At 44.1% G+C, this 26442-nt stretch overlaps 1 protein-coding gene across 3 annotated transcripts in view; it reads right to left on the reverse strand.

The window, feature by feature from the left end:
• The window catches only part of tarbp1 (TAR (HIV-1) RNA binding protein 1), a 260477-nt gene that overhangs the window by 130085 nt on the left and 103950 nt on the right, over positions 1-26442 (reverse strand). For 2 of the 3 annotated variants that reach the window (XM_085979767.1, XM_085979769.1), the window contains exons 20-26: positions 25394-25514; positions 19741-19851; positions 19085-19234; positions 11527-11613; positions 7955-8157; positions 6915-6996; positions 2965-3136 (exon numbers count right to left, since the gene is read on the reverse strand). In XM_085979767.1, coding sequence (XP_085835893.1) covers positions 2965-3136; positions 6915-6996; positions 7955-8157; positions 11527-11613; positions 19085-19234; positions 19741-19851; positions 25394-25514 — 926 coding nt within the window. Of the gene's footprint in view, positions 1-2964; positions 3137-6903; positions 6997-7954; positions 8158-11526; positions 11614-19084; positions 19235-19740; positions 19852-25393; positions 25515-26442 lie in introns of those variants that run through there. The other variant, XM_085979770.1, reaches the window with a different exon arrangement.

Genomic DNA, 26442 nt, shown 5'->3' on the forward strand with positions numbered 1-26442 from the left:
AAAAACCTACATAGTGTCTCCATCACAATAATTGTCAGTCCTTCAAAAATCTCTTCACTAGTCTCTTAACAATGTGGGATAAATACCATCTATTCATGGTGATTAGAGCAGAGAAGGTTGAGAGGAGATCTGATAGAGGTGTTCAAAATCATGAGGGATCTAGACAGAGTAGAGAGAGAGAAACTGTTCCCATTGGCGGAAGGGTCAAGAACTAGAGGACACAGATTTAAGGTGATTGGCAGAAGAACCAAAGGCAGCATCAGGAAAACTTCTTTACGCAGCAAGTGGTTACGATCTGGAATGCACTGCCCAAAAGGGTGATGGAGGCAGAGTCAATCATGGCTTTCAAAGGGGAGTTGGATAAGTACCTGAAGGAAAAAAATTTGCTGGGCTATGGGGAAAGGGCGGGGGAGTGGGACTAGCTGAAGTGCTCTTGCAGAGATCGGCATGGGCTCGACAGGCCGAATGGCCTCCTTCTGTGTTATAACCATTCTATTCTATTATTTGTTTTCAGCCCCATTAACCTGTCTAAGACTTCAGATTTAGATCTTCAGATTTAGGTCATAATATCTTTGCTTGTGAACACTTGGGAGGAAGTAATCATTCAGAATATTTACTATTTTTGTGTTCGGCCTCAGTTTCAATCTTTTAGGGGTTTCACCTCTTCTCTGATTGCCCTCTTACTGTTGTGGTACTTATTCCAACATTCAGGTGATAATTCCACCCTATGGACACACACACAGAACTACATGCAGCTTGCAATATGACAATTTTTGAAAAGAAACTAGAGTCCGACAACAGGAAAGCCACTGGGGCCGGCCAGATGGACTGCAATGGTCTTTTATGACTTGTGCTTTACTTGTCACAAATACTGCCTAGTAGACCCACTTTTGAAATGAACCCAGTAGCTCATGACAGGAACTTATTAAAATCCAGAAAGATCATGGCAAGTTATTTAAATGATATGGTATCATTGCACAGACAGGATATGCAGACTGTTCCAACCATGTCCATTGAAGAGGACCTGAGTATTTGGTGACAGGCGTTCACTTGAGAGAAAAATAAGTCATAAAATCTTATTTAAAAGCCTAAGGTCATAGATGAATACAGTTCAAGCAGTCTCAAACCACTTTCAGAACATAAATCTAGAAACAATTTGCTATCAATTCAACTAAAACTGGCCTCATTAATGCCTTGGTCACCTTCGGACTCCATTATTACAACACTCTTCTGGCTGGCCTACCATTTTCCACCCTCCATAAACTTCAGCTTGCTCAAAAACTTACAGTATTCTATTCTGCACCTAATCCCGCTCACCCATCACTCCTGTCCTCCCCGACATAAGAACATAAGAAATAGGAGCAGGAGTAGACCATTCGGCCCTTCGAGCCTGCTCCGCCATTCAATGAGATCATGGCTGATCTTCTGCCTCAACTCCATTCACCGGCCCTATCGCCATATCCCTTGATGCCCTTACTAGTCAGAAATCTATCGACTTCTGCTTTGAATATACCCAATGACTGAGCCTCCACAGCCCTCTGGGGTAGGGAATTCCAAAGATTCACCACCCTCTGTGTGAAGAAATTTCTTCTCATCTCAGTCCTGAATAGTCTACCCTTTATCCTGAGGCTGTGGCCCCTGGTTCTAGACTCCCCAGCCAAGGGAAACATTCTCCCAGCATCCACCCTATCAAGCCCTGTAATAATTTTGTATGCTTCAATGAGATCCCCTCTCATTCTTCTGAATTCAAGAGAATACAGGCCTAGTTTACTCAATCTCTTCTCATACGACAGTCCCGCCATCCCAGGAATCAATCTCGTGAACCTTCGTTGCACTCCCTCTATGGCAAGTATATCCTTCCTTGGGTAAGGAGACCAAAATTGTACACAGTACTCCAGGTGTGGTCTCACCAAGGCCCTAAATAATTGGAGTAAGACTTCCTTACCTCTGTACTCAAATTCTCTTGTAATGAAGACCAGCATACTATTTGCCTTCCTAATGGCTTGCTGCACCTGCACATTCACTTTCAGTGACTCATGTACAAGGACACCCAGGTCCCTTTGAGCATCTGCATTCCCCAAACTTTCACCATTTAGGAAATACTCTGCCTTTCTGTTTGGTGAAAGATTGGGGAATGCAGATGCTCAAAAGGGACCTGGGGACTTGCACTGGAACTTCATTCACCCAATCATTGGCGACTGTACCTTCAGCCGCCTGGGTCGCGTACTCTGGAACTCCCTGCTTAAAGCAATCAAGGTGCAGGCTAGTAGTACCTGATGTTTACTAGAAGTGTAAATAACAATGCAAAGTGACAGTACATTGAAGCACTCAAGTGACATGGATGTGCAATTCTTGGCAATTCTCATGACACTGTGGTTGGCTCACTGGTAAACCACTAGCACCGAGATGTAGTGTGTGTGTGATAATGATGGTAACTATCCACACAGGCTAAATATTTTCTGAGGATCAGAGTAGTGTTTGGTGGCTCAAACCTTATTAAATAAAAGGGGGAAGAGAGTGTTGTTTTAGTATAGAATCACTACTGCGGGGTGGCACTGCACACTGAGGTACCTCCTACCAGTCTCTAAAACTGCTTTTATACTGGGTGAGACTTGCGTTAGTGGCACCAGCTGCCAACATCAGCGTCTTACGCAGCCAACTGAAACACAGAAGCAAACCTGGCGGGCTTTGCTAAGACGGGCAGCCAGGAAACCCTGTTTTCACCATGTCTTCCTGGCTGCTAGTCTTGGTGAAGCCCAGCAAGTTTACTTTCACGGTAAAGTTGGCTGCACAAGACTCGGAAGTCACTAGTATGGGTCTTAGTGCAATGTAAAAGCTGCTTCAGACCGAGGCTGCCAGAGGAAGTGCAAGCAGGTTGCCCAGCATGTCCACCCACTCAGCTGCAGGCGGTACCTTGCCCAAAGAGACTGGGGAGAGAAAATTATTTTTTTAAACAAATTTTACCTTTGTCTCGTTGAACCCAGTCTGTTAGTTTCACATCACAAAGCGGACTCCTAGGGTTAAACAAGCTAACTGAAGAACTGGAGAAGAGGCCCATAACTCGGTTAAACTTCCAGGCAGGGATCCATTCATCTTCTATTACATCTGATAAGCTTGGAAAGATGTAAAATATTGTCTGCAAGAGAGAGGGAGAAGAAGCATGAGCTATGAAGAGAAGCTCAGGGACCAAGATTGTAATCTCATTTTTTTTTTAAATTACTAAGTAATGCTACTGGGATTGGAAATAATCAGTACTTTATTCATTTTTTTAAAAACATTCCCGTTTATATTTTATTTTTGGTTATGTAATACCCACTGGAAATGTTATGTACGCTAAGTATGGTTATCAATCTTTAACTTAGACACTGTATTATCATTGTTATAAATCCCTGGGTTAAAGTTGCCCATGTGAAGGTACGGCAAGAACTTTTAAGGACACAATGTGACTAAGAGCAGACTTTCCATAATTCTGCACCAGTATCAACTGTTGCAGACAGTGAGGCTGCGCAGTCTCCAGGCAGAAACCCCAGGAGGAAGGGGTGGAGTCGGGGTTTTCGAGCGGGAAAAAGGAGCGACTGGAAAAAAAGAGGGCAGGAGCTCTGAAAAGAGGGCTCAGGAGGCAAATGGCTGCCGCATCCCGTCCCGGGTTTCCAAACTCGGCCGCTGCCCTTCGTATTAGTAGCTCTGCATCCAGAACTCAAAGTGGGATTCAGTGATCGTGAAGAGAATTCAACGAAGGGGTTCGGAGTCGTAAGTCTTGCAGACATTATACATACCATGAGCTCCAACTTAAGCGCGCCAACGAAAGAGTGCACTCGAATTTGGACACAGGGACAGATTCTCCTTTGAATCCATGTAAATGGAGAATGTATGTTTATTATGTCTAGATTCATTCTAATGTATGCAAATGTCTAATTTAGTTCATTGACCTGTAATCTTCTTATACTGTCTGACGTTAAAACTATAAAGTAAGATAATTAGAATTAAGCCATTGTAGTAGTGATCTCCTTACTGGACTATAGAATACTGTCTACAACAGAGACCACATCTCACATATATCTAGAGAACCGTGAAGGGGTTACAGTTAAATGTCAGTTAAATGCTGAGTGTCAATTATTGAGCTTACTTTCCACTAACAGTGGAACAGATGGCTTCTGCCAGCACCATTGACTGATGTCAATTAGTTAATACTGACTCTTTGCGACTATCTGATGCTCCAGTCAATCAGTAGATATGTTTCTACGGTTTTAAAAATTAGAGTGATAAACTTCCAATGATACTTGAGCGTGTTTGAGAGCATTGGATTTTCATATGTAGAACTGAATATAAATAGCAAATTTCTTGTTGATCTAGGTAGCACACTTTTTCTTTGCCTTCTAGCACAAGACTAGGCTTTATTTGGTAGGATTCTGCAGCATCAGTCATTTCCAAGCATAAAGGAAATCAAGTTCAAGTCCTGACTATTCATGATGGGGTTCCTACCTCTAACAGATAGTTCACAGTTTTCCCATTGCATCTAGCGTAGACAACAAAAAAAACCACGGGCAAAGGAGTAGTGTTTAAAAAAAAAGTAAAAATGCATGTACTGCAAGGTGCAGAATAAAATGGGGAATTGGAAGCAATTATTTTACAGGAAGATCTAGATTGAATTGCATTAGCAGATACCTGACTGCAAGCTGGAAAGGAATGGAAAATAAACAGATTGGCTTATAATATATTTAGGAAGGAGAGAAAAGATAAGAAAGGAGGCAGAGTGACAATATTGGCAAGATGAAATATGTGGTGTCAAAAGGGCTGACGTAAGGGACCCAGGCAGAGTCATATGGTTTGAGCTGAAAGATAAGGGCTTGTTACATTAGTAGGGTTATATTATAGACCAAATTGAGAAAATCTATAGCCAGATTAGAGATGAGCAGGAATAAATAAATTATTGTTCTGGGAGATTTTAATTAGCCACTGATAAAATGGGACAGAGAGGGACTAAATGGAGAAAAGGGATTGGAATCCCTAAAGTGTATATAGGACTTAATCCTCAAGTGGCCTTCTGCCTGAAAGTGACTTTCTGCAGCAACACTGTTCAACATGATTCCACTCCGACCTATCTCGGCCACAACCAACTGAAGAAGGTATCCGCCAAGATGAAGACGACAAGGGTCTACCTGGTCCAGAAACTGGCAAGCACAAGCTGGGAAGCATCAGTGCTATGGACATCAGTGATGGCCCTTGTGTACTACATAGCCGAGTAGGGACCAGAAATAGCCACACTCGACTTGTTGATGTCTAACTGAACACTGCAACGCAGTGCATCACTGGAATCCTCAAGTCGACTCCAACACCCTGGCTAACAATGCTGTCACACATCGCTCCCTCATCCATCGCCTCGATGCCGCAACCCTCCGGAAGTCCAGCAAATCGTGGAAAACGAATGTCTCCCCATCCACCAGGATCTCAACTACGTCCTTCACCACCGCTTGAAGTCACGCAAGCCCTTTTGGACCCACGCGCTTAACCTTCGACAATGTGACTTCAACCTTGATGATGCTTGGAAAGCCAAATGGAGTTCACAAGAAGTCACAAACAAACACCTTGTAAAAGACCCGACATGGAAGATCCCTGGCTTCGATCTTCCGCGAAGCCTATGGGCAACCCTAAACCGCATCCACACAAACCACGGCAGATGCGGATACTTGATGCACAAATGGAGAATTAAAAACTCTCCAGTGTGTGACTGTGGTCACCCAGAACAGACCATGGAACATATAACGGCTCAATGCCCCATTCACAAATATGAAAGAGGCATCACAGCGCTACACTCCGCTGCTCCGGATGCAATTATCTGGCTTAACAACCTAAATGTAAAATTATAGTTGTTGCTCTACATCAACATCAACCATACGAAGTAGTAATAATCCTCTAGCAGTATGTGGGCCTGGAAGGATTGGAGAGATGGGGGTGGGGGGGGGGGGGGGGGGGGCGGTGGTAACAGGTTCACAGGACATTAAAGGCAGCACCTTAGGTTGACAAGGCCGTAAAAAAAAACTAATGGAATCTAGGTCTTCTCGTGAGATATAGAATATAAAAGCTGAGGGGTAATGATGAGCCTATATAAAACTAAATAGCAGTAGATGAACAACTCCCCAGGCAACAACAACCTCACATTAAACGCATTTGACTAATATAAACACAATTTCTACTGGGCATACTTCAAATAAGGTCCCAATGATGACTGGAACTGGGGAACTAGAAAATGTGACGGTGGTGCAGTAGGAGGTGCACATCTCAAATTGAAGCCAAGGCACATTGTTGGGGGAAGAGCAGAGGAAGCTTTACTCTGCATCTAACCCGTGTTAAATCTGACCCAGGATTGTTGCATGCCGACTAAAATGAAAGGAAAGGAAAGACAGACTTGCATTTATAGAGCACCTTTCACAACCTCAGGACATCCCAAAGCGCTTTAAAGCCAATTAAGTACTTTTTGAAATGTAGTCACTGTTGTAATGTAGGAAACGCGGCAGCCAATTTGTGCACAGCAATGTGATAATGACCAGGTAATCTGTTTTTTTAATGATGTTGATTGAGGGATAAATATTGGCCAGGACACCGGGAATAACTCCCCTGCTCTTCTGCGAAATAGTGCCATGGGATCTTTTACGTCCACCTGGTTTAATGTCTCATCCGAAAGATGGCACCTCCGACAGTGCAGCGCTCCCTCAGTACTGGACTAGAGTGCCTAGTGTGCCCGAGTCCCTGGAGGGGGACTTGAACCCACAACCTTCTGACTCATAAGCGAGAGTCCCACCCACTGAGCCACAGCTGGCACAGTCAAAATGGCAAAACTTGAACAAATTTTTTTTTTATACCAAAAATGAAGTTATTAAAGATAATCTGGAATATTTTCAGCACCTCTTCTGTACCTCTAAACTGTAGTCTTCCAACGGTTGAAATTTTCCAAAAAAGAAGTGGTCCTGAATCCTCTGCCAGTTCTTTCCAGCATTCCTTAACAGAGGGAAGAAAAAGACTTTATGCATTTACCTCAAAGAAAGAATGAAGCTAAAACACGAACAAAACTGTTTAACCTTTCAGAGGGCCCAGAAACCGGAATTGTCAAGTCGACAGAATTAGAATTTATAGAATAGCAAAAGCAATAACGAAGTATAAAATTGAAGGGCCTTTTATAATCCTTTGATATTGCTGGGTTCCCTCATGTCCCAAAACATTCATGGTGCCAGTCATCATGGAGTGCTTGATGCATGTGCACAATATGGAGGCGTTCCCTTTCCGCACACTAAATGTGTGCCAGAGTCCTCGTCAATTATCCAAAGGTCCTCAGTGTCCCCTCAGCCACCCAATGGCCATCTTGCACTACTCCCTCCGTTCCTGCAGCAAAGGACCTAAAGAATGCTACAGAAAGCTGGGATCATCCTAGTTTCTCTTACCATTTACAGAGCTAGGTAGTTCCCCACAGTCAGTGACGTGAAACACAAGAGGCAGAGTCCTCCTAGATTGCCCCGTGTGCACCTTGCAGTAGCCACCATCACAGCAACAGAGGTGGAGGCCCGTGAGCAAGTTGCTTGATGGCCCTTTTGGCCACACATGATGTAGGGAAACAAACAGAAAGAGGATGACTAAATATATAAAAATGCCTTGGAGCAAATTTTATTGCCCCCCTCAATTTGTTTTAAATAGCTGCTGAAAGTGTATATAGACTATTACATAGAAACATAGAAGATAGGAGCAGGAGTAGGCCATACGGCCCCTCAAGCCTGCTCCGCCATTCAATGAGATCATGGCTGATCATCCAAACTCAGTACCCTGTCCCTGCCTTCTCCCCATTATTAACGCTTCCCCAGAGTATTCTTCTGAAATGGACAATTATGGATGACCCCATATAGCTTTTTAAACAAATAGCAATGAACTTTATTAAGAGTAAAATATATGGTTGTCTCCTACTGACCCTGTGGTTTGCTTGTGTCCAACTTGCTCCAGACAGGATTCAATTATTGGTGCCAGAAACTGCAACTCCTCACCCTCCAGCTTAGACAGTAGACATGCCTCCCAGACATTTTGTAAAGCAAGCAGGGCATATAGTCGCACACTGAAATTATGGTTTAGACACCATGGCAATATCACACTCAGTGCCTTCTTCAAATATTGGTCCTAGTTAATAAGACAAAAGAAATGAAGTCAACAGAATTTGGATATTATTGAATGCGAACCTTATGAAATAAATTACCTTTTTTTAAAATTCATTGATGGGATGTGGGCGTCGCTGGCTAGGCCTGCATTTAGTGCCCATCCCTAATTGCTCTTGAGAAGATGGTGGTGAGCCGCCTTCTTGAACTGCTGCAGTCCATATGGTGTAGGTACACCCACAATGCTGTTAGGAAGGGAGTTCCAGGATTTTGGCCCAGCGACAGTGAAGGAACGGCGATACAGGTCCAAGTCAGGATGGTGTGTGGCTTGGAGGGGAACTTGTAGGTGGTGATGTTCCCATGCGTCTGCTGCCCTTGTCCTTCTAAGTGGTAGAGGTCGCGGGTTTGGAAGGTGCTGTTGAAGGAGCTTTGGCGAGTTGCTGCAGTGCATCTTGTAGATGGTACACACTGCAGCCACAGTGCGCCGGTGGTGGAGGGAGTGAATGTTGAAGGTGGTGGATGGAGTGCCAATCAAGCGGGCTGCTTTATCCTGAATGGTGTCGAGCTTCTTGAGTGTTGTTGGAGCTGCACTCATCCAGGCAAGTGGAGAGCATTCCATCACACTCCTGACTTGTGCCTTGTAGATGGTGGAAAGGCTTTGGGGAATCAGGAGGTGAGACACTCGCCGCAGAATTCCCAGCCTCTGGCCTGCTCTTGTAGCCACAGTATTTATATGGCTGGTCCAGTTCAGTTTCTGATCAATGGTAACCCCCAGGATGTTGATAGTAGGGGATTCAGTGATGGTAATGCCATTGAATGTTAAGGGGAGATGGTTAGCGTCTCGCTTGTTGGAGATGGTCATTGCCTGGCACTTGTGTGGTGCGAATGTTACTTGCCACTTGTCAGCCCAAGTCTGAATGTTGTCCAGGTCTTGCTGCATATGGACACGGACTGCGTCAGTATCTGACGAGTCTCGAATGGTGCTGAACAGTGTGCAATCATCAGCGAACATCCCCACTTCTGACCTTATGATGGAGGGAAGGTCATTGATGAAACAGCTGAAGATGGTTGGGCCTAGGACACTGCCCTGAGGAACTCCTGCAGTGATGTCATGTGATTGAGATGAATGACCTCCAACAACCACAGCCAACTTCCGTTGTGCTAGGTATGATTCCAACCAATGGAGAGTTTTCCCCTTGATTCCCATTGACTTCAGTTTTGCTAGGGCTCCTTGATGCCACACTCGATCAAATGCTGCCTTGATGTCAAGGGCAGTCACTCTCACCTCACCTCTTGAGTTCAGCTCTTTTGTCCATGTTTGGACCAAGGCTGTAATGAGGTCAGGAGCTCAGTGGCCCTGGCGGAACCCAAACCAGTGGATGATCTTGAGTCACTCCCGGCTTCTAATTTTTTTGAATGTTTCTATATTTATATGTGGTTTATTGCTGTTTTAATTTTAAATACAAAAATGTTATATGTTTAATAAAAAAAAATCGATTTTATATTTAAAATGAAAGCAGTAAAAGAATGCAAATAATTATATGCACATTTTAAAAATTAAAAGTAGGGAGTGACTCAGCCTACCTCCTCACGGCCACCATTTTCAATGAGCGCATGCCAAGGGAACAGCGTCTGCACTATCTGCCCACTTCCTCTCAGACCCAGCTTCCAGAGTAAGTGCACATGACCCAATAGTATTGACATCATCTACCTATCCTAAAGGAAGTCAGGATTGAAAAACTTTTTTTTTTTTTTTAAATAAAAGTGCCAATTTGGCAAGGAGGGCGGGGGGGGGTGGGAAAGAGAGAGAGAAAGGGTTTTCTGTAAAAGGAGAGATACTCCGTATTTTGCCAGGATTGCTATTTTGGAATCAAGACTTCAAAATCAGCCTCACATTTGAAAAAGAACAGTAACACACTTCTATTTTTATAAATCCAAGTTGATGTTCTCTTTGGCTTTACCAAGGTTACAGTGCTTTCCCCAAAGTCTTTTAGAAAGGCAAGATTACTGCTTTACTTCATTTAGTCAAGCCTTTTCAGGTGATGCTACAAAGCAACGGTGGCTATTTTAAGATTGTCTGGCAGGTAACTCAGAATGGCTCCCAATAGGACGTTAAGTGGATTTATTGAACAGAATTTCCTAAACATTGCAGGTTAAGGGTTTGCCTTGTAATTTTTAAAAGATCTAAGTACTGAAAGTTACTGTGATATCCCTAAAGTTATTTTCAAATAAAGAGAGTCCTTCACTGTTCATGGTGTTTTTTTCTTGAATAACTCAAACATATCATGCAAGTTCTTCAACAGAGCGGTTGCAGTTGTTTTTTTTTTTAAGTTTAGGCTATAAGGCTCGTTAATATAGGGATTCTTTCCTATTGTGAGCTGGGAGGACAGGCTTATTCATGGGTTGGGTAGGGTTGCCCACTTGCTTGCAATATTTTGAAAATATGCAGAAAGGCGGGGGGGGGGGGGGGGGGGGCGGGTGGAAGATGGCTGACGGCCCTGTTACTGATGGTGGAGGGAGAGGGAGTGAACACTAGACCAGAGTCAGAAGACAGTGTGAGTGGGGACATAGCACTGGAGGACGTTGCAAAGGGTGGAGCAAGACTAAGGAGGAATTTGTAAACAAGGACCGAGATCTTGAAATCAATGTCAGGGATGGGGAGTTTGTGGTTGGCGAGTATAGAGGAGATAGGTGGGTGGGATTTTGACCGGGATAGGATGCAGGCGGCAGAGTTCTGCATAAATTGAAGTTTATCTACAGCAGCAACAACAACGCTAGGTGGAGTTTGGGAAACGGAGGATCAGAACATTGGAAAAATGGAGCCTGGAGGTGATGAAGGGCAGATGAGGGTCTCCTGCTTTCTCCTTGGGCTATTCATCAACTGCAAATGAGAGGTCAGGTGGAGAAGCCAGTCCTTGCCCCACCAATTTGGCTGTGTACAACTTTTTTGAGGGGGGGCACAAAAACAGCCCAGTAATTACACTCCCTCCAATTTGTTCCCCTCAACTCCCCTCCTCAAATAGAGAAATACCCGACTATCTTTAGACCTTCAGCTGCTTGGCTCCAGAATTACAACTACATTGCTGAAGCTTGTTACACATTTTTAATTTGTGGCCTAGTACATGGGGTTTTGACATGTAGTTTGACAACTTGTCTTTTGGGATCGACTGCTATGAATTTGTAGATGGCGTAGGTTTCATGAGAGCCTCTTTTAGTTTTGTTTGTGCAATGAATGGGATTCCTTTTGGTCACCAGGACAATGGAACTCCATCAGCTTTATTCATCAAACACAATTAGCAAAATGACCACGGAGCTTTAGCATGAATTCCAATAATTCCATACGTTCCTTGTGAATATTTAGCCTGAAGTTAGCTCTGAAAACAGAAATGCTTACCTTCTTTGAAATGTTCTTCAGGATCACGTTAACGTGAACTAACACAGCCAGGAAGGTACAGATACTGGTTTTTGTATTTTCTGGATTCTGCATTGAAACAAAACAAAACAGGAGTGTCGAAATGATTTATACATGATTTATTCAATTCAATTTAACTTGACAAATAAACTACAGATCCATATTTTAAAGATATTCCTCTATTTTCCACCAATGTATTCTCTCACATCTGCCTCTCCTAATGGCCTCGATTCCTTCTAGGGCCATTATTCTGCTAGCAACGGGCACTCTGATACATCGTCTGGAAAGTCATTCTTTTACATTTGAGCCGAGACAGTGAGCGGCAGTGTGTTTTGATTTTGGGAGGTACCATAGCCAAGTCTAATCTCAACCTGAAACTATCCACTACCAGCAGGGCCACTGAATAGCAGTCAGGACTGACAACTAAGACCAATATTTCCCCTCTTGTAAGCCAGGGCGCCGAGGTCAATTGCAGCCCCGTTAACACCACCCCCATTGTGATCAGCTAACTCAGAACAGACTGTGTGGGAGGGGGGGGGGGTGTCAGACCTGGGGACCTGCATGGAATACATAGCTCAGCAACTCATTCCCTTAACCAACTGAGCAACATACTAAATTGGGTCCATGTGTTTAGCAGGCCAGTACAGGTTGGGTTCGCCGTATTCCTTACCTAAAACATAAAAGTGCTTTATATAGTATCAGGAGTACATCAGGCCAAAGCCCAAAAAATGTTAGCTCAAGCCTCCAAATATAATGTTGTCTTCCATTCATTTGCTATGAAGAATAAGCAGCAACCAAGCTTTCATTTCAAATTCCACTGAGGCAAATTTACACCTTTAGAAGTCATAATGTGCTGCTTTTAACAGCTGTTAATTTAAACAGGAAGGAGTGCTAATTCAGTTGCTCTGCTGAAATAGTCACGTAAATTAGGAATATTGCACTGAGTTTCAATTAACTACAAAAGGATTTTTACTTTGAGCCATAATTATAACTCTGGAGATTCCTTTTAAAGCTCCACTTACAAGACAATTCCCCACATAATGAGTCTACACTAATTAGAAAAAAATAATGAAACTGTCTTTCCTTTTATGCCATCATCAATTTACCGTTATACTCATCTTATTCTGTTATTTTGCTTTTAGGGCACATGATATTGCAGCAATTAATTCTGTTATAATGCAACATCCGCAGTAATGATCAACAGTAATGGAGGCTAGTGCATATCTTAGGCCAGTTTCTGGGAAGAAGCTTAGGTTTGAGGATTTAAAAGGTAGAGTACAGGTAAAGAAGATGACAATTACTTGCCAACAGTGCTATACAAACTGGGATTAACAAAAGGCACTTTTACTTTGAGAGAATGCAATCAACAGCAGATCTGCTTCACTCACTGTCTTTGGCCCTCGCCAACCAATTCCATCACTCTCCCTGGCAACTATCCCAGACTAAAACAGACTGTTCATAAACTTGATGGCTTAGTCAACCCTGAGCTAAGCTTCTGAACCCATATCGTCTCAAACACCAAAACCGTTGATTTTCACTTTGGTAACATCTTTCTCGTCTGCCCTAACTCAGCCCATCTGCCACTGAAACCCTCATCTGTGCCTGCGTCACCGCCAGGCTCGGCTATTTGAAATCTCTCCTGGCCAGCCGCTCATCCTCCAACATTCAGCTCATCCTCAACTCTGCTTCCTATATCCTTTCCCATATCGAGTCCTAATGGTCCATCATCCCTGTCCTTGCTAACCTACACTGGGTCCCTGTTTCCTAACACCTAAAATTTAAAATGCTTAACCTTCAGTTTAAATCCCTCTGTGGCCCCGTCCCACTCGATCACAGTAACCTTCTCTAGCACCACAACCAAACCCAAACTCTGTTCTGACTCCAGCCTCTCGTGCATCCCTCTTCCCTTCACACCGTCATTGGCAGTCATGCCCTCTTGATAGAAACATAGAAGATAGGAGCAAGAGTAGGCCATTCGGCCCCTCGAGCCTGCTCCGCCATTCAATGAGATCATGGCTGATCATCCAAACTCAGTACCCTGTCCCTGCTTTCTCCCCATATCCCTTTAGCCTTAAGAAATATATCTAACTCCTTCTTGAATATATTTATAGAATATAAATTCTATGATGAAGAAGGCAACAAGCCAGTTGTTTGAAGTTTCCCAACAATATCAAACAATGAAATTGGAAAGCAAAGGATTTGCCATTCTATTTACAATTACAAGATTAACTGCTGTGTTGCACTGGATAATAATCGGTGACCCTCAGAAAGGAAGCAGAGAGCATTGATGCCGGAGGGATCTGCACCACCTTTGAAGCTCCAGGTCTGGCATATTCCAGCCATCCATGAGAAGCAACAGGCAGTCAGGAAACTGTTCTGCAAAACCATCCAGGGGCATACGACAGTACTTGGGTCCTCCATTGCTCAGCACCATGCAGCTTTCACATTATTGAGGGCGATTAGGTAGGAGACAATTTACTTTCAAAATTTGTATTTCTCGTTGTATGCTCATGCAAGTGATATCAATGTTTAAGAATGGAACACCATTCTGCATTTGACATCCAATGTCCCAGGTAAGGTATAGCACAAGTAGCTGAAGAATAAAACTCTCTGTAACGTGACCCAACAATGTGCCTCAATCCAAACCTCTGAAGAGCATTGCTACTGCATGTTTATTTCCCATATTGGCTATCCTCAGAGCCTCTGGGCAATTTAAGTGACAATTTGTGCTGATCTGTGAACAGTACTGTGGGTCCACAACCACAAGGAACTGGATTGAAACTGCTCTCAATCATTTCAATTAAGTTATTTAGAGATTTTCACCCGAGTCTGGACTAGATTGACACAGGTCTCAGGGGTGAACAATGTTCCAACTCACTGCCTCAGCCAGTTGCTCTTCTCCTCCACCCCCCCCCCCCTCCCCCACACCCAATTCTCCTTTCCCGCCAACTTCCGACTAAAATACATGCAAACCAACACTAATAGACTCCATGCCGCTCAATTCCTGCTCCAACTGAGATCAGCTAACTCCACAGAGACAGGAGATTAAACCCGGGAACTTCCTGCCCTGAATGTCTCGCACACCACACTGTGCATTTATCTTTGGAGCCATTAGGACCAGGTTCAGATAGTGTGTTTGCATTTGACCGAGTGCGGCATCAAGGAGCCCTAGTAAAAATGAAGTCAATGGGAATCGGGGGGAAAACTCTCCACTGGCTGGAGTCATACCTAGCACAAAGGAAGATGGTGGTGGTGGTTGGAGGTCAATCATCACAGCCCCAAGACATCGCTGCAGGAGTTCCCCAGGGCAATGTCCTTGGCCCAACCATCTTCAGCTGCTTCATCAATGACCTTCCCTCCAACATAAGGTCAGAAATGGGGATGTTCACTGATGACTGCAGTGTTCAGCGCCATTCACAACTCCTCATAATGAAGCAGTCCATGCCTGCATGCAACAAGATCTGGAAGATGTTCAGGCTTGGGCTGGTAAGTGGCATGTAAAATTCACGCCACGCAAGTGCCAGGGAATGACCATCTCCAACAAGCGAGAGTCTAACCACCGCCCCTTGACATTCAATGGCATTACCATCACCGAATTCCCCACCATCAACATCCTGGGGGGTCACCGCTGACCAGAAACTTAACTGGACCAGCCACATAAATACTGTGGCAATAAGAGCAGGTCAGAGGCTAGATATTCTGCGGCAAGTGTCTCACCTCCTGACTCCCCAAAGCCTTTCCGCCATCTAGAAGGCACAAGTAAGGAGTGTGATGGAATACTCTCCACTTGCCTGGATGAGTGCAGCTCCAACATCACTCAAGAAGCTCGACACCATCCAGGACAAAGCAGCCCGCTTGATTGGCACCCCATCCAGCACCTTCAACATTCACTCCCTCCACCACCGGCGTACCGTGGCTGCAGTGTGTACCATCTACAAGATGCACTGCAGCAACTCGCCAAGGCTTCTTCGGCAGCACCTCCCAAACCCACGACCTCTTCCACCTAGAAGGACAGGGGCAGCAGGTGCATGGGAACACCACCACCTCCAAGTCACACACCATCCCGACTTGGAAATATATTGCCGATCCTTCATCGTCACTGGGTCAAAATCCTGGAACTCCCTCCCCAACAGCACTGTGGGAGTACTTTCACCACATGGACTGCAGCGGTTCAAGGCAGCAGCTGACCGTCACCTTCTCAAAGGCAAATAGGGATGGGCAATAAATGCTGGCCTTGCCAGCGATGCCCACATCCCATGAATGAATAAATAATGAAGCTGGGTTGAAATAGAGACCCATGTACCTAACATGCAGATGTATGATGTTATAAATATATAAGGTAAATGCAGTTCTGCTGAACTGTGGAGTTAATAAAAGTATTAAATTTGACATCTGAGAAGAACGTGCATTTATAGAACACTTTCACAACCTCAGGGCAACCCAGGGTATAACAGTCAATTAATTACTTTTTAAGTGTAGTGTTGTTTTAATGTGGAAATACAGCAACCAATTTGCACACAGCAAGGTCCCACAAATAGTAATGAGCTAAAATAACCAGATGAGCTGTTTTTAGTAGTGTTGGTTGAGAAATAAATGTTGGTCATGTCACGTTGGCTTTTACCAAACAAGCTGCCTTCCCCGAGGCTTTTCTTTTGTTTCTCAATTTCTGCGGTTTTAATTCTAAACACACTGAATAAAATGGAAAATTTCTGAACTTTGTCATGCTTACAATGATAAATAGCACTGTACTAGCACAAGGACCACCTATTGTGACATATTTATCAGAAAAATGAAGTGCTGTAGTGTCGGATGAAAAATCTGTTGAGAAAGTACATCTAGACTACATTAAAATATAAAACTTGTCTTTTCAGTTGTTGCCTGCTTCTTAGTGGAATCCCAATTTTCTGCTCACCCTGTCCAATGACAGGGGGCTGGATTTTCTGATGATGAAGCATGCGGCAATGCACACCGTAGACTAGGAGTTGGAAGAGCAGAGGGATATAGAACTGGAGAAGACTAGAGAAATAAAATGCAACAACACCATGGAGATATTTGAAGATGAGAATAAGGATTTTGAAGTTGATATGCTAGGGGACAGGGAGCCAGTGAAGGTGATCAAGGACAGGTGTGATCAGTGTGCAGGAAGGATACATTCTGGATTACTTTCTATCGGGTGGAGCTGGGGAGATCAGGAGGAGTGTGTTCAGGTAATGAAGGCATGTCAGAGGAAAAGGTAAATGTACCTGCAACATAAAGTGTTCCCTTTACTCCTTCTGCCATGTAGAAGAAATTCTACTTTGATGGTTAGTTTTGCAGCCTCTGGGAGACCAACTCTTTTGCATCTCAAAACTACCATTTAAATGACATCAGTAAATAGCTCCAGAGGGTCCCAGCTGTGACAGATAGGCCTAGAAATTCAGTGGGCTGCGCCACCCGTTAGCACCTTAAGAGAGCACTTAGTGGGTTTTACGCTACTGGCCACGCCTCCCGCTAAATTTAGCGGGACGCTAATGGCGGCGCTAGCCGTTAGCGCTGCGCCGCTACCGATGACGTCATCGGTGTGCACAGCGCCCCGCTACCGCCCCGAACGTGAAATTTAGTAGCGCCCCCTGCTTTAACGCCGGTCACAATTTGCAACCGGTTCAGGGGGGCCTACCTGCGGCGGTAGAGGCGCTGAGCGGCCATTTTTTTTGCTGGTCGCCTGCCAGCACCTCCCCGCGCCACCGTCCCCGGCCTCCTGAGCCCCTGCCCGCCCGCCGCGGAGTGCCGACTGTGTCCCAAGAGCCCGGCACTTCTCCTCGGTGCCGGGCTCTTTTGCCAGCACTCGCGCTCTTCGAGCGCGCTGCAGCAGGCCCCTCCCCTTTAAGAAGGGGAGGAAGGCCTGCAGTACCGCAGCACGCCGTGCCGCAGCGTGTGGCGCTGCGGGACGTTGCGCTGCGATTTTCAGTTGCAACGCCCCAAGAGGGATGCGGGGCGCCTCGAGTAGCGCCGCGCTTCCGTCTGGGGTGCTGAAAGTGAATTTGCGGCGGGCGGCCGCGACTCCTTCCGGGGCGGTACTTCCGGCGCCCTGGCGAGACTGAAACGGGGCACCAGTGAATTTCTAGGCCATATTCTTTTCAATCTTGGATGCCATTTGGAGATATCCAAAAACTGGGAAGTTCAATGCTGGTGGCAGAGATATTCACTTGCAACAGCAAAGAATGAATTTGAATAAAACACGACCAAAAACCATGCTGCTCAGCACCAGTGTGCACAGAACCACTTGCTATTACAGAGCCCTGCCCTACCTCTGCAACGTTCCCCCTAAGCTGCGTGGCCGCGCAGCCCGGGACCGGTTTTTCAAATGTGAAACTTTGAATGGGCCGCGCAGCCCATTAAAGAGACCGCCCACCCAAAACAAAATAGGGGGAACGTTGCCTACAACCCTCAGAGATATCTGCGCACCTCCAATTTTGGCCTCTTGCGCATCCCCGATTTTCATCACTCCAGCGTTGACGGCCGTGTCTTCACCCAGCTCTGGAATTTTCTCCCTAAACCGCCCAGCCTCGCTACATCTCTCTCCTCCTTTAAGTCTCTTCTTAAAACTTACCTCTTTGACCAAGCCTTTGGTCACCTATCCAAATAGCTCATTATGTGGCTTGGTGTCAATTTTTATGTTTTTATAACGCTCCTGTGAAGCGCCATGGGACGTTTTACTACAGTTAAGACGCTATATAAATGCAAGCAGTTGTTGCTACTGCTGACGTGTCTGTAACTGACCTTCGCTGATAAACTCTGTCAAGTTTTAGACCTGCAACAGTGGGTCTCTGGAAGGCTGAGAGAACATTAGAAATTAAATTTCTGCAGCAGTTATTAAGACTTAAAAAGTAAGCATTTGGGGAAGCACAGAATTGTAGTACTATTTCCTATACTTACTTTCTTTTGAAGACATGTAACAAAGAGGATACAGGTGCACTATCCCTTATCCGAAACCCTTGGGACCAGATGTTTTTCGGAATTCGGAATGGTATTCAGAATCAGTATGTAACACCCTAGCGGGGGTCTGGGCAGCACCCCGTAAGCAAACACATTAATATTTCTGCAGCGAACCGTATGAATATTCACACTGAGTGGGATAAATAAAGACTATAAATAGTATTACAGTTTATTTGTACAGTAATAATTTGGTAAATTAAAGTGGAATAAATATAGACCATAAATACTCTAGTTACGCTCCACGAAAAAACTTTCGGTTTTCAAATTTCGGAATTGCGGATAAGGGATAGTCTACCTGTATTACACTAGTGGCCGTAATTCTATTTATTTCACAAGTACAACAGACCCATTATTGGAATTCAGTAGTAAATTGAAACCGTACACGGAAGTAAATTAATAACTAAGAAATGTAAATTCCTGCAACACTGGCATTTAGAGAAGTACTGATTTTCTTACTGATGTCCCTCTGCCCCTCAGTCTTCCCCCAGCATATCTAAATAGATTTCAAGAATGGTGTAGAAAAATAAGAGAAATAGTAAGATTTAATTAATGCTGTTTTACTTACATAACTGAAGCATCTCCAGAATGAATCAATAAATTCAGGACACTTCTGTAGTATCAAAATGATGAACCATTCGATTAAGTGTTTTACAGATGCCTGATTATCACTCAAACCAGATTGATAAACAGTTTCAATGATGGTGCTCAGAAAAATCTGTGGAACAGATTGATACAGTTTTAGTGCAAGAATATGGGCACTATGTCAATTAGATGATGCCAGCTAATGTGCCACAGGCGGCCGCAACCTGAAAGTAAACTTGTTTGGGGATCATTAAAGACCTGGTAGAAAAGGGTTTAATGGCCATTGACCCAAGTGAATCTCAACAAATTTACTTTGGGTTGAATTTTTAAATTCAGCACAAGCAATCCTCCGATAAAGTATTTACTATGCATCACAATTATGTTTGTATTTCAATGTGTAAACGCCATAGAGTGATCAGCGCTATCTCTTCCAACAATCAGAACTACCAGAGAAACAATCGACAATCCAGAGTCCGGAAAGTGGTTTAATCCCCAAATGGGGAATGGGCTATTGGAGAAATAAAAAGCCTTGGTTTCAGATACTAACATTTTGAAAGATTAAAACAACAACTTCACGGCTAATTACTTTTGGTGCCCTTGTGAATGTAAAATGCAGTCGCTAGCTTATAATAGTTCTACCTGGTCCATTTGAGGAAGAAGTACAAGTAGCGTCTGCCAAATTCTGTTCTTTAGTCGATGCAGCATGGAGTTCACATAATATCGGCCCTTGGCATTCCTCAGCTCTCCGTCCTGTGAATAGGTGAAATAGTGATAAGAGGCAGATGCTGAAGAGGTACTGATTAGAAATTCTGGCGTGAAATCCAAAAAAGATAAGCAATATGATTTTGTTCAAATACGTGCTGAACACTGGCTAAACACCCCTTCCAAAAATAAAATCCCACATTCAACAGGCATCATTGTAAATAGACTTGCAATTTGGAACATTCCTTTTGATCAAATTCACTCCTAAATAGCAAGTTCTGAAAATACACAGCATTATGTAACGAGAAAGGATTAATTAGCAATCTTGTTGTAAGAGGCCCCTTGGGTCGGAGCGATCATAATATGATCGAATTCTTCATTAAGATGGAGAATGAAGTAGTTGACTCGGAGACTAGGGTCCTCAATTTAAATAAAGGAAACTATGATGGTCTGAGGAGCGAGTTGGGTAGGATTGATTGGGGAATGGCACTCAAAGGGTTGACGGTGGATAGGCAATGGCAAACATTCAAAGACCGAATGCATGAACTACAGAATTTGTTCATCCCAGTTTGGCATAAAAATAAAACAAAAAAGGTGACCCAACCGTGGCTAACAAGGGAAATTAGGGATAGCATAAGGTCCAAGGAGAGGGCATATAAATTGGCCAGAAAAAGCAATAATCCTGAGGATTGGGAGCAGTTTAGGATTCAACAAAGGAGGACAAAGGGATTAATTAAGAAAGGGAAAATAGAATATGAGAGTAAGCTTGCAGAGAACATAAAAACTGACTGTAAAAGCTTTTATAGATACGTGAAGAGAAAAAGATTGGTGAAGTCAAGCGTAGGTCCCTTGCAGTCAGAATTGGGGGAATTTATAATGGGGAACAAAGAAATGGCAGACCAACTAAATACATATTTTGGTTCTGTCTTCACAAAGGAGGACACAAATAACCTCCCAGAGATGCCGGGGAACATAGGGGTCTGATGAAAGGGTGGAACTGAAAGAAATCAGTATTTGTAGGGAAATGGTGTTAGGAAAATTGATGGGACTGAAGGCCGATAAATCCCCAGGGCCTGATAATCTACATCCCAGGGTACTTAAGGAAGTGGCCCTAGAAATAGTAGATGCATTGCTGGTCATCTTCCAGAACTCGATAGACTCTGGAACGGTACCCATGGATTGGCGGGTAGCTAATGTTACCCCACTATTCAAAAAAGGTGGTAGAGAAAAGGCGGGGAATTATAGACCGGTAAGTTTGACATCGGTAGTGGGGAAAATGCTAGAGTCCATTATAAAAGATGTAATAGCAGAGCACTTGGAAAGCAGTGACTGGATCGGACAAAGTCAACATGGATTTACAAAAGGTAAATCATGCTTGACTAATCTACTGGAATTTTTTGAGGATGTAACTGGTAAAATAGATAAGGGAGAACCAGTGGATGTAGTGTATTTGGACTTTCAGAAGGCTTTCGATAAAGGTCCCGCATAAGAGATTAGCGTGCAAAATTAAGGCACATGGGATTGGGGGCAAGGTATTGACTTGGATAGAGAACTGGTTGGCGGACAGAAAGCAAAGAGTTGGAATAAACGGGTCGTTTTCCGAGTGGCAGGCAGTGACTAGTGGGGTACCGCAAGGATCGGTCCTAGGACCCCAGTTGTTCACAATATATATTAATGATCTGGACGAGGGAATTGGATGTAATATCTCCAAATTTGCAGACGACACAAAGCTGGGGGGGGGGGGGGGGGGGGGGAGGGTATGCTGTGAGGAGGATGTCGTGAAACTCCAGCACGATTTGGACAGGTTGGGTGATTGGGCAGAAACATGGCAAATGCACTATAATGTGGATAAATGTGAGGTTATCCACTTTGGTGGCAAAAACAGGAAGGCAGATTATTTGAATGGTAATAGATTGGGAGAAGGGGAAGTGCAAAGAGACCTGGGTGTTCTTGTACACCAGTCACTGAAGGTAAGCATGCAGGTGCAGCAGGCGGTTAAGAAGGCAAATGGTATGTTGGCCTTCGTAGCAAGAGGGTTCGAGTACAAGAACAAGGATGTCTTGCTGCAGTTGTACAGGGCCTTGGTGAGACCACACCTTGAGTATTGTGTGCAGTTTTGGTCGCCTTACCTGAGGAAGGACGTTCTTGCCATGGAAGGAGTGCAGCGAAGATTCACCAGGCTGATACCTGGGATGGCAGGAATGACGTATGAGGAGAGATTGTGTCGATTGGGCTTATACTCACTGGAGTTTAGAAGATTGAGAGGGGATCTCATCGAAACCTATAAAATTCTGTCAGGCCTGGACAGACTAGATACAGGAAGGATGTTTCTGATGGCTGGGGCGTCCAGAACCAGGGGTCATAGTCTAAGGATAAGGGGTAAGCCATTTAGGACTGAAATGAGGAGGAATTTCTTCACCCAGAGAGTGGTGAACCTGTGGAATTCTCTGCCACAGAGGGCGGTGGAGGCCAGTTCATTAAGTATATTCAAGAAAGAGTTGGATATATTTCTTAAGGCTAAAGGGATGAAGGGATACGGGGAGAAGGCAGGGACTGGGTACTGAATTTGGATGATCAGCCATGATCTCATTGAATGGCGGAGCAGGCTCGAAGGGCCGAATGGCCTACTCCTGCTCCTATCTTCTATGTATCTATGTAAAACATACAAGAACAGGAAGGATTACATAATTCTCTGCAAAGTGACCGACAGCCTCCATTATGAGATTGCACATCTGCAAATACTTAAATATTTAAACACTTACAATAAATCCAAAAAACACTACCATCCATTCAATTGTCTGTGTGAGGAATAACATAGGTGAACAAATGTTGGCAACATATAATCTAGTAGTTGATCTCTTGTGGCATCACTCGTGGATAGAAATGCATGCCAGTTTCCCTTCTCCATGTTGTGTTTCTGTTCTCATACATACATTAGAAGTTACAACACGGAAACAGGCCATTCAGCCCAACCGAGAATTACCTGCCACATGAGCAAATAGTCCCAATCACCTGCTCATATCCCTTTATCCCCATTCCTTTCATTCACCTATTCAATCTAATCTTGAATGTTTACGTTGTTTCTGCCTCAACTAACCCTGGAAGTGAATTCCACAGCTTCACAACTCTCTGTGCAAAGAAGTTTCTCTTGTGCTCTGTTCTAAATCTCTTACACTTAAACATGTATTTAAACATGGCCACTCATTCTAGGCTCCTCAACCACTGGAAACAGTCTGCTTCTCTCAAACCTGTCCCATCCTTTCATAATTTTGAACACTTCTATCATATTGCCTGTAATTTTCATTGTTCGAACGAAAAAGTTCTAATTTTTCTCCACATTTATACTTCCTCATTGTGCCTTCTCGAAGGCCTCAAAATCCTTCCTATACAGCACATATTACTCAAACTGTACTATTGCAGTTTAAATGCAAACCTTTCGCAAAGGCCCCTTATTTGCATATGCAAAGGCCCCAACACCCGTTTCAGGTGCGAGCCCTCAACATCTCTTCTTCTGGCTTTAACAAAATGGCGGGTGACGCACTTCCGGCGCGAAAATGTGCATACGCACGCCGCACGCCATATTGGATGCTTTGGCACCTGTTTTAAACCTGTAACGCTGGCGCAGTGTCAACCTATTTCTAGGCCTGTGTCTTTCTCGCTATCTGTGTCAGAGGTGTTAGTCATTAGACGCTCTGTCTCAAGTGTAAAAATTAGCAATTACTTTTTAAACAGAAAACAAAGGACAGGTGGATAATTAGTTGGCTTCAAGATTCAAACTCGTGTGCCAAGTCAGTCTCTCTTCCGCTCCACACAACTCTATGCATTTTCTGATGTTGACAGAACACAAAATTATATGTAATCAGAACACTGGCATTTTCCCTCATTTTTGCAGAGATAGCTTCTCTATTTTAAAAAAAACACTCAATATAACTATTACTTCAATAAAGTTTTTATAATTTGCCCTTTTGTTTTTCAAATTATTTGAAGAAAAGCTACCAATAGAAAGTGCTGGAAGCTAAAGAAAAATATCCCATCAGTACAGCTAACTGAACGGTACTGATGCATCAGGGAAGTTAGCCACACTGCACATGCTAAAACTCCACAATCCAAATTCAGCTCTGGGCAAAAATATGAAGGTTTTTGGGAGTGGCTGATGCCTTCAAATAAAATCTTTAATAAATGTGTTAAAAGAGGCAAAGGCAATTCAGTGGATAAATTTGATCATGAGATTGTGAAATATCTTTTTTTTTTTTTTTTTATAATTGTGTTTAAACTTTTGTTTTGGACAATAGCTGTTTCATTTGGTGGGGGGGGGGGGGGGGGGGATAGAAATACTGGGTGAAAAAAATTTCAGAAAGCATTTTGAGTGATGTGTGGGAAGCCGGTGGCCAAACTAAGCAATCATAGAGCGATATAATCGCTGTACAAAACAGCAGCCATTGTGTGTCACCCAACATTGAAAAAGCCCATCATAGCACCACCTATGGGAGTGACAGGTATTTAAAATGAGTTTTCAATGAAACGCACCCAAATGTAACATAGAATTGAGAGATATAGGGGTAGAAATTGGGTGAGTAGCGCCACCTGTTAGTGCCTAAAGAGGCAGTCAGTGGCTGTAGCGCCACTGGCTGCGTCGCCTGCGATATTCAGTAGGGGCGCTAATGGTGGCGTTAGGCATTTGCGCTGCGCCGCCACCGATGACGTCATCGGTGTGCGCAGCGCCCCATTCGTGCCCCGTTCGCGATATTTGATAGCGAACGCCGCAGTTGCGCCGCTCGCTACCCGCGCCCGGTTCACAGGGCCTTACTGTGCCGGCAGCGGCGCACGTTAAGGTGGAGGTGCGGGGCGGCCGCTTTTTCGGCGGCCGCCTGCCAGCACCTCCGTCCCCGGCCTCCTAACCACCCCCCCCCCCCCCCGCGGCATTGCCGGCTGTTTCCCGAGAGCCCGGCACTTCTCCTTGGTGCCGGGCTCATTTGCCGGCACTCGCGAGCGGGGATCGCGCTGTTGCAGGCACCTCCCCCTTAACAGTGGGAGGAAGGCCTGCAGTACCGCAGCGTGCCGTGCCGCAGCATGTGGCGCTGCAGCACGTTGCGCTGCGATAATCAGTTTCAACGCCCTAAGAGGGACGCGGAGCGCCTCGAGCCTCGCCCCGTCTCCCTCGAGGGGCACTGAAACTGAATTTCTGGCGATCGGTATCACTCCGATCGCTGCGCTAAATCCTGCGCTCAGGCGACTTTTGCGCCACTTTGGCGCCCCAACCCAATTTCTAGGCCATAATATTCAATTTCCAAGTATAGTACTGTCACATGGTCCCTATGGTCAAGATCATTACTGCCATCACGCTGAACCATACTTTACTTCCTTGTGTGATCAAGAAGGCAGCTCACTGTCACCTTCTCAAGGGCAATTAGGAATGGCCAATTAATGCTGGCCTTGCCAGTGACGCCCACATCCCAGGAACGAATATTAAAAAAATCAAAACACAGCGCCAGAATTTATCTTACTTGCTCAGTAAAGAATCACCCTCATTTGTGAAAATGTTATGCCAGTGATACTTGTACTAGGAAGATACCAGAAGAAAAATAATTACCTTCTCAAGGAGTTTGCTAACAAGATTCTCCATGAATTTTTTGTGCAACGGATTCGATCCATTCAATTGACAGAGGAAATTAATGGCCCAAATCCGCACAGATTGATCATCGCGGTTTTCACTGCAAGGTGGTAAATTGGGGAAAAAAATCAACTATCTTTAGATGTTAGTAAGTCCCATCCAGAGAACAATGGTTCATAAGAAGGTTACTGTTTAAATAATCTGATTCCAGCTTTACTTAGGAAAACAGTAAATAGGCATTTTTCTGAGAGCATTTACTTTCCAATTCCCGCTCTCCATTTGTTTTCATGTGACCTCCCCAGGCCAAGCACCATCTGTGCCAAATGCACACCGATATATGACAAGCTCTCAAGTGCCCGCTAATGTCGTTCTAACCCAGCTGACGGGAGATATGCAGGAAGGGTTACGTGCGATTGTTGCTCCTTCATCCAGTGCATTCTGACTAATAGTTGACTATGAAACCACTGATTACATCAACCCTGTGGTTCTACTTCACTACTTTTCAGACTTTCGGTCCATTAAAATAAATGCTTTAAAAAGGAAAATATCATAAGCAATGTCTATGGAAATTGTGCTCAAAAGATTGCCAAGAAAGTTTACAAAATTGTAGTGCATATTTTAGTTTTTAAATATTTAGTTTTTTTTTAAGGGCCAAAATACCAAAAGTTGCAAAACACAACTACAGGCCACGTGATTACGCTGTTACTGCGGGTAATTAACTCGAGTCCAACTAAGAAAAGTCATCGATAACCCCTTTACTCCACGTGAAATGGAGCAGCTGGATTGCCCCACAACAAGCACATGGTTCTTAACACTTGTTGTTAAGGGGGGAAAAAAAAAATTATGTGGAAGACACAAAAATCTAACAGTTAAGCTCCCCATTAAGTACTCTCTGGTTATATGGTTAACAACCACTCAACTTTAATTATCATTTATGACCATCAAGTATCTCTGTTGTAAGGCAAATTACTTTTTCATGTGACACTTTACCCTGGTTGAGTGCATTTCTGTCTTGTCCAGCAAATTAG

Source organism: Somniosus microcephalus, chromosome 3 (assembly GCF_052327205.1).
Source record: "Somniosus microcephalus isolate GS21.2 chromosome 3, FLI_Smic_1.0, whole genome shotgun sequence".
Lineage (NCBI taxonomy): Eukaryota > Metazoa > Chordata > Chondrichthyes > Squaliformes > Somniosidae > Somniosus > Somniosus microcephalus.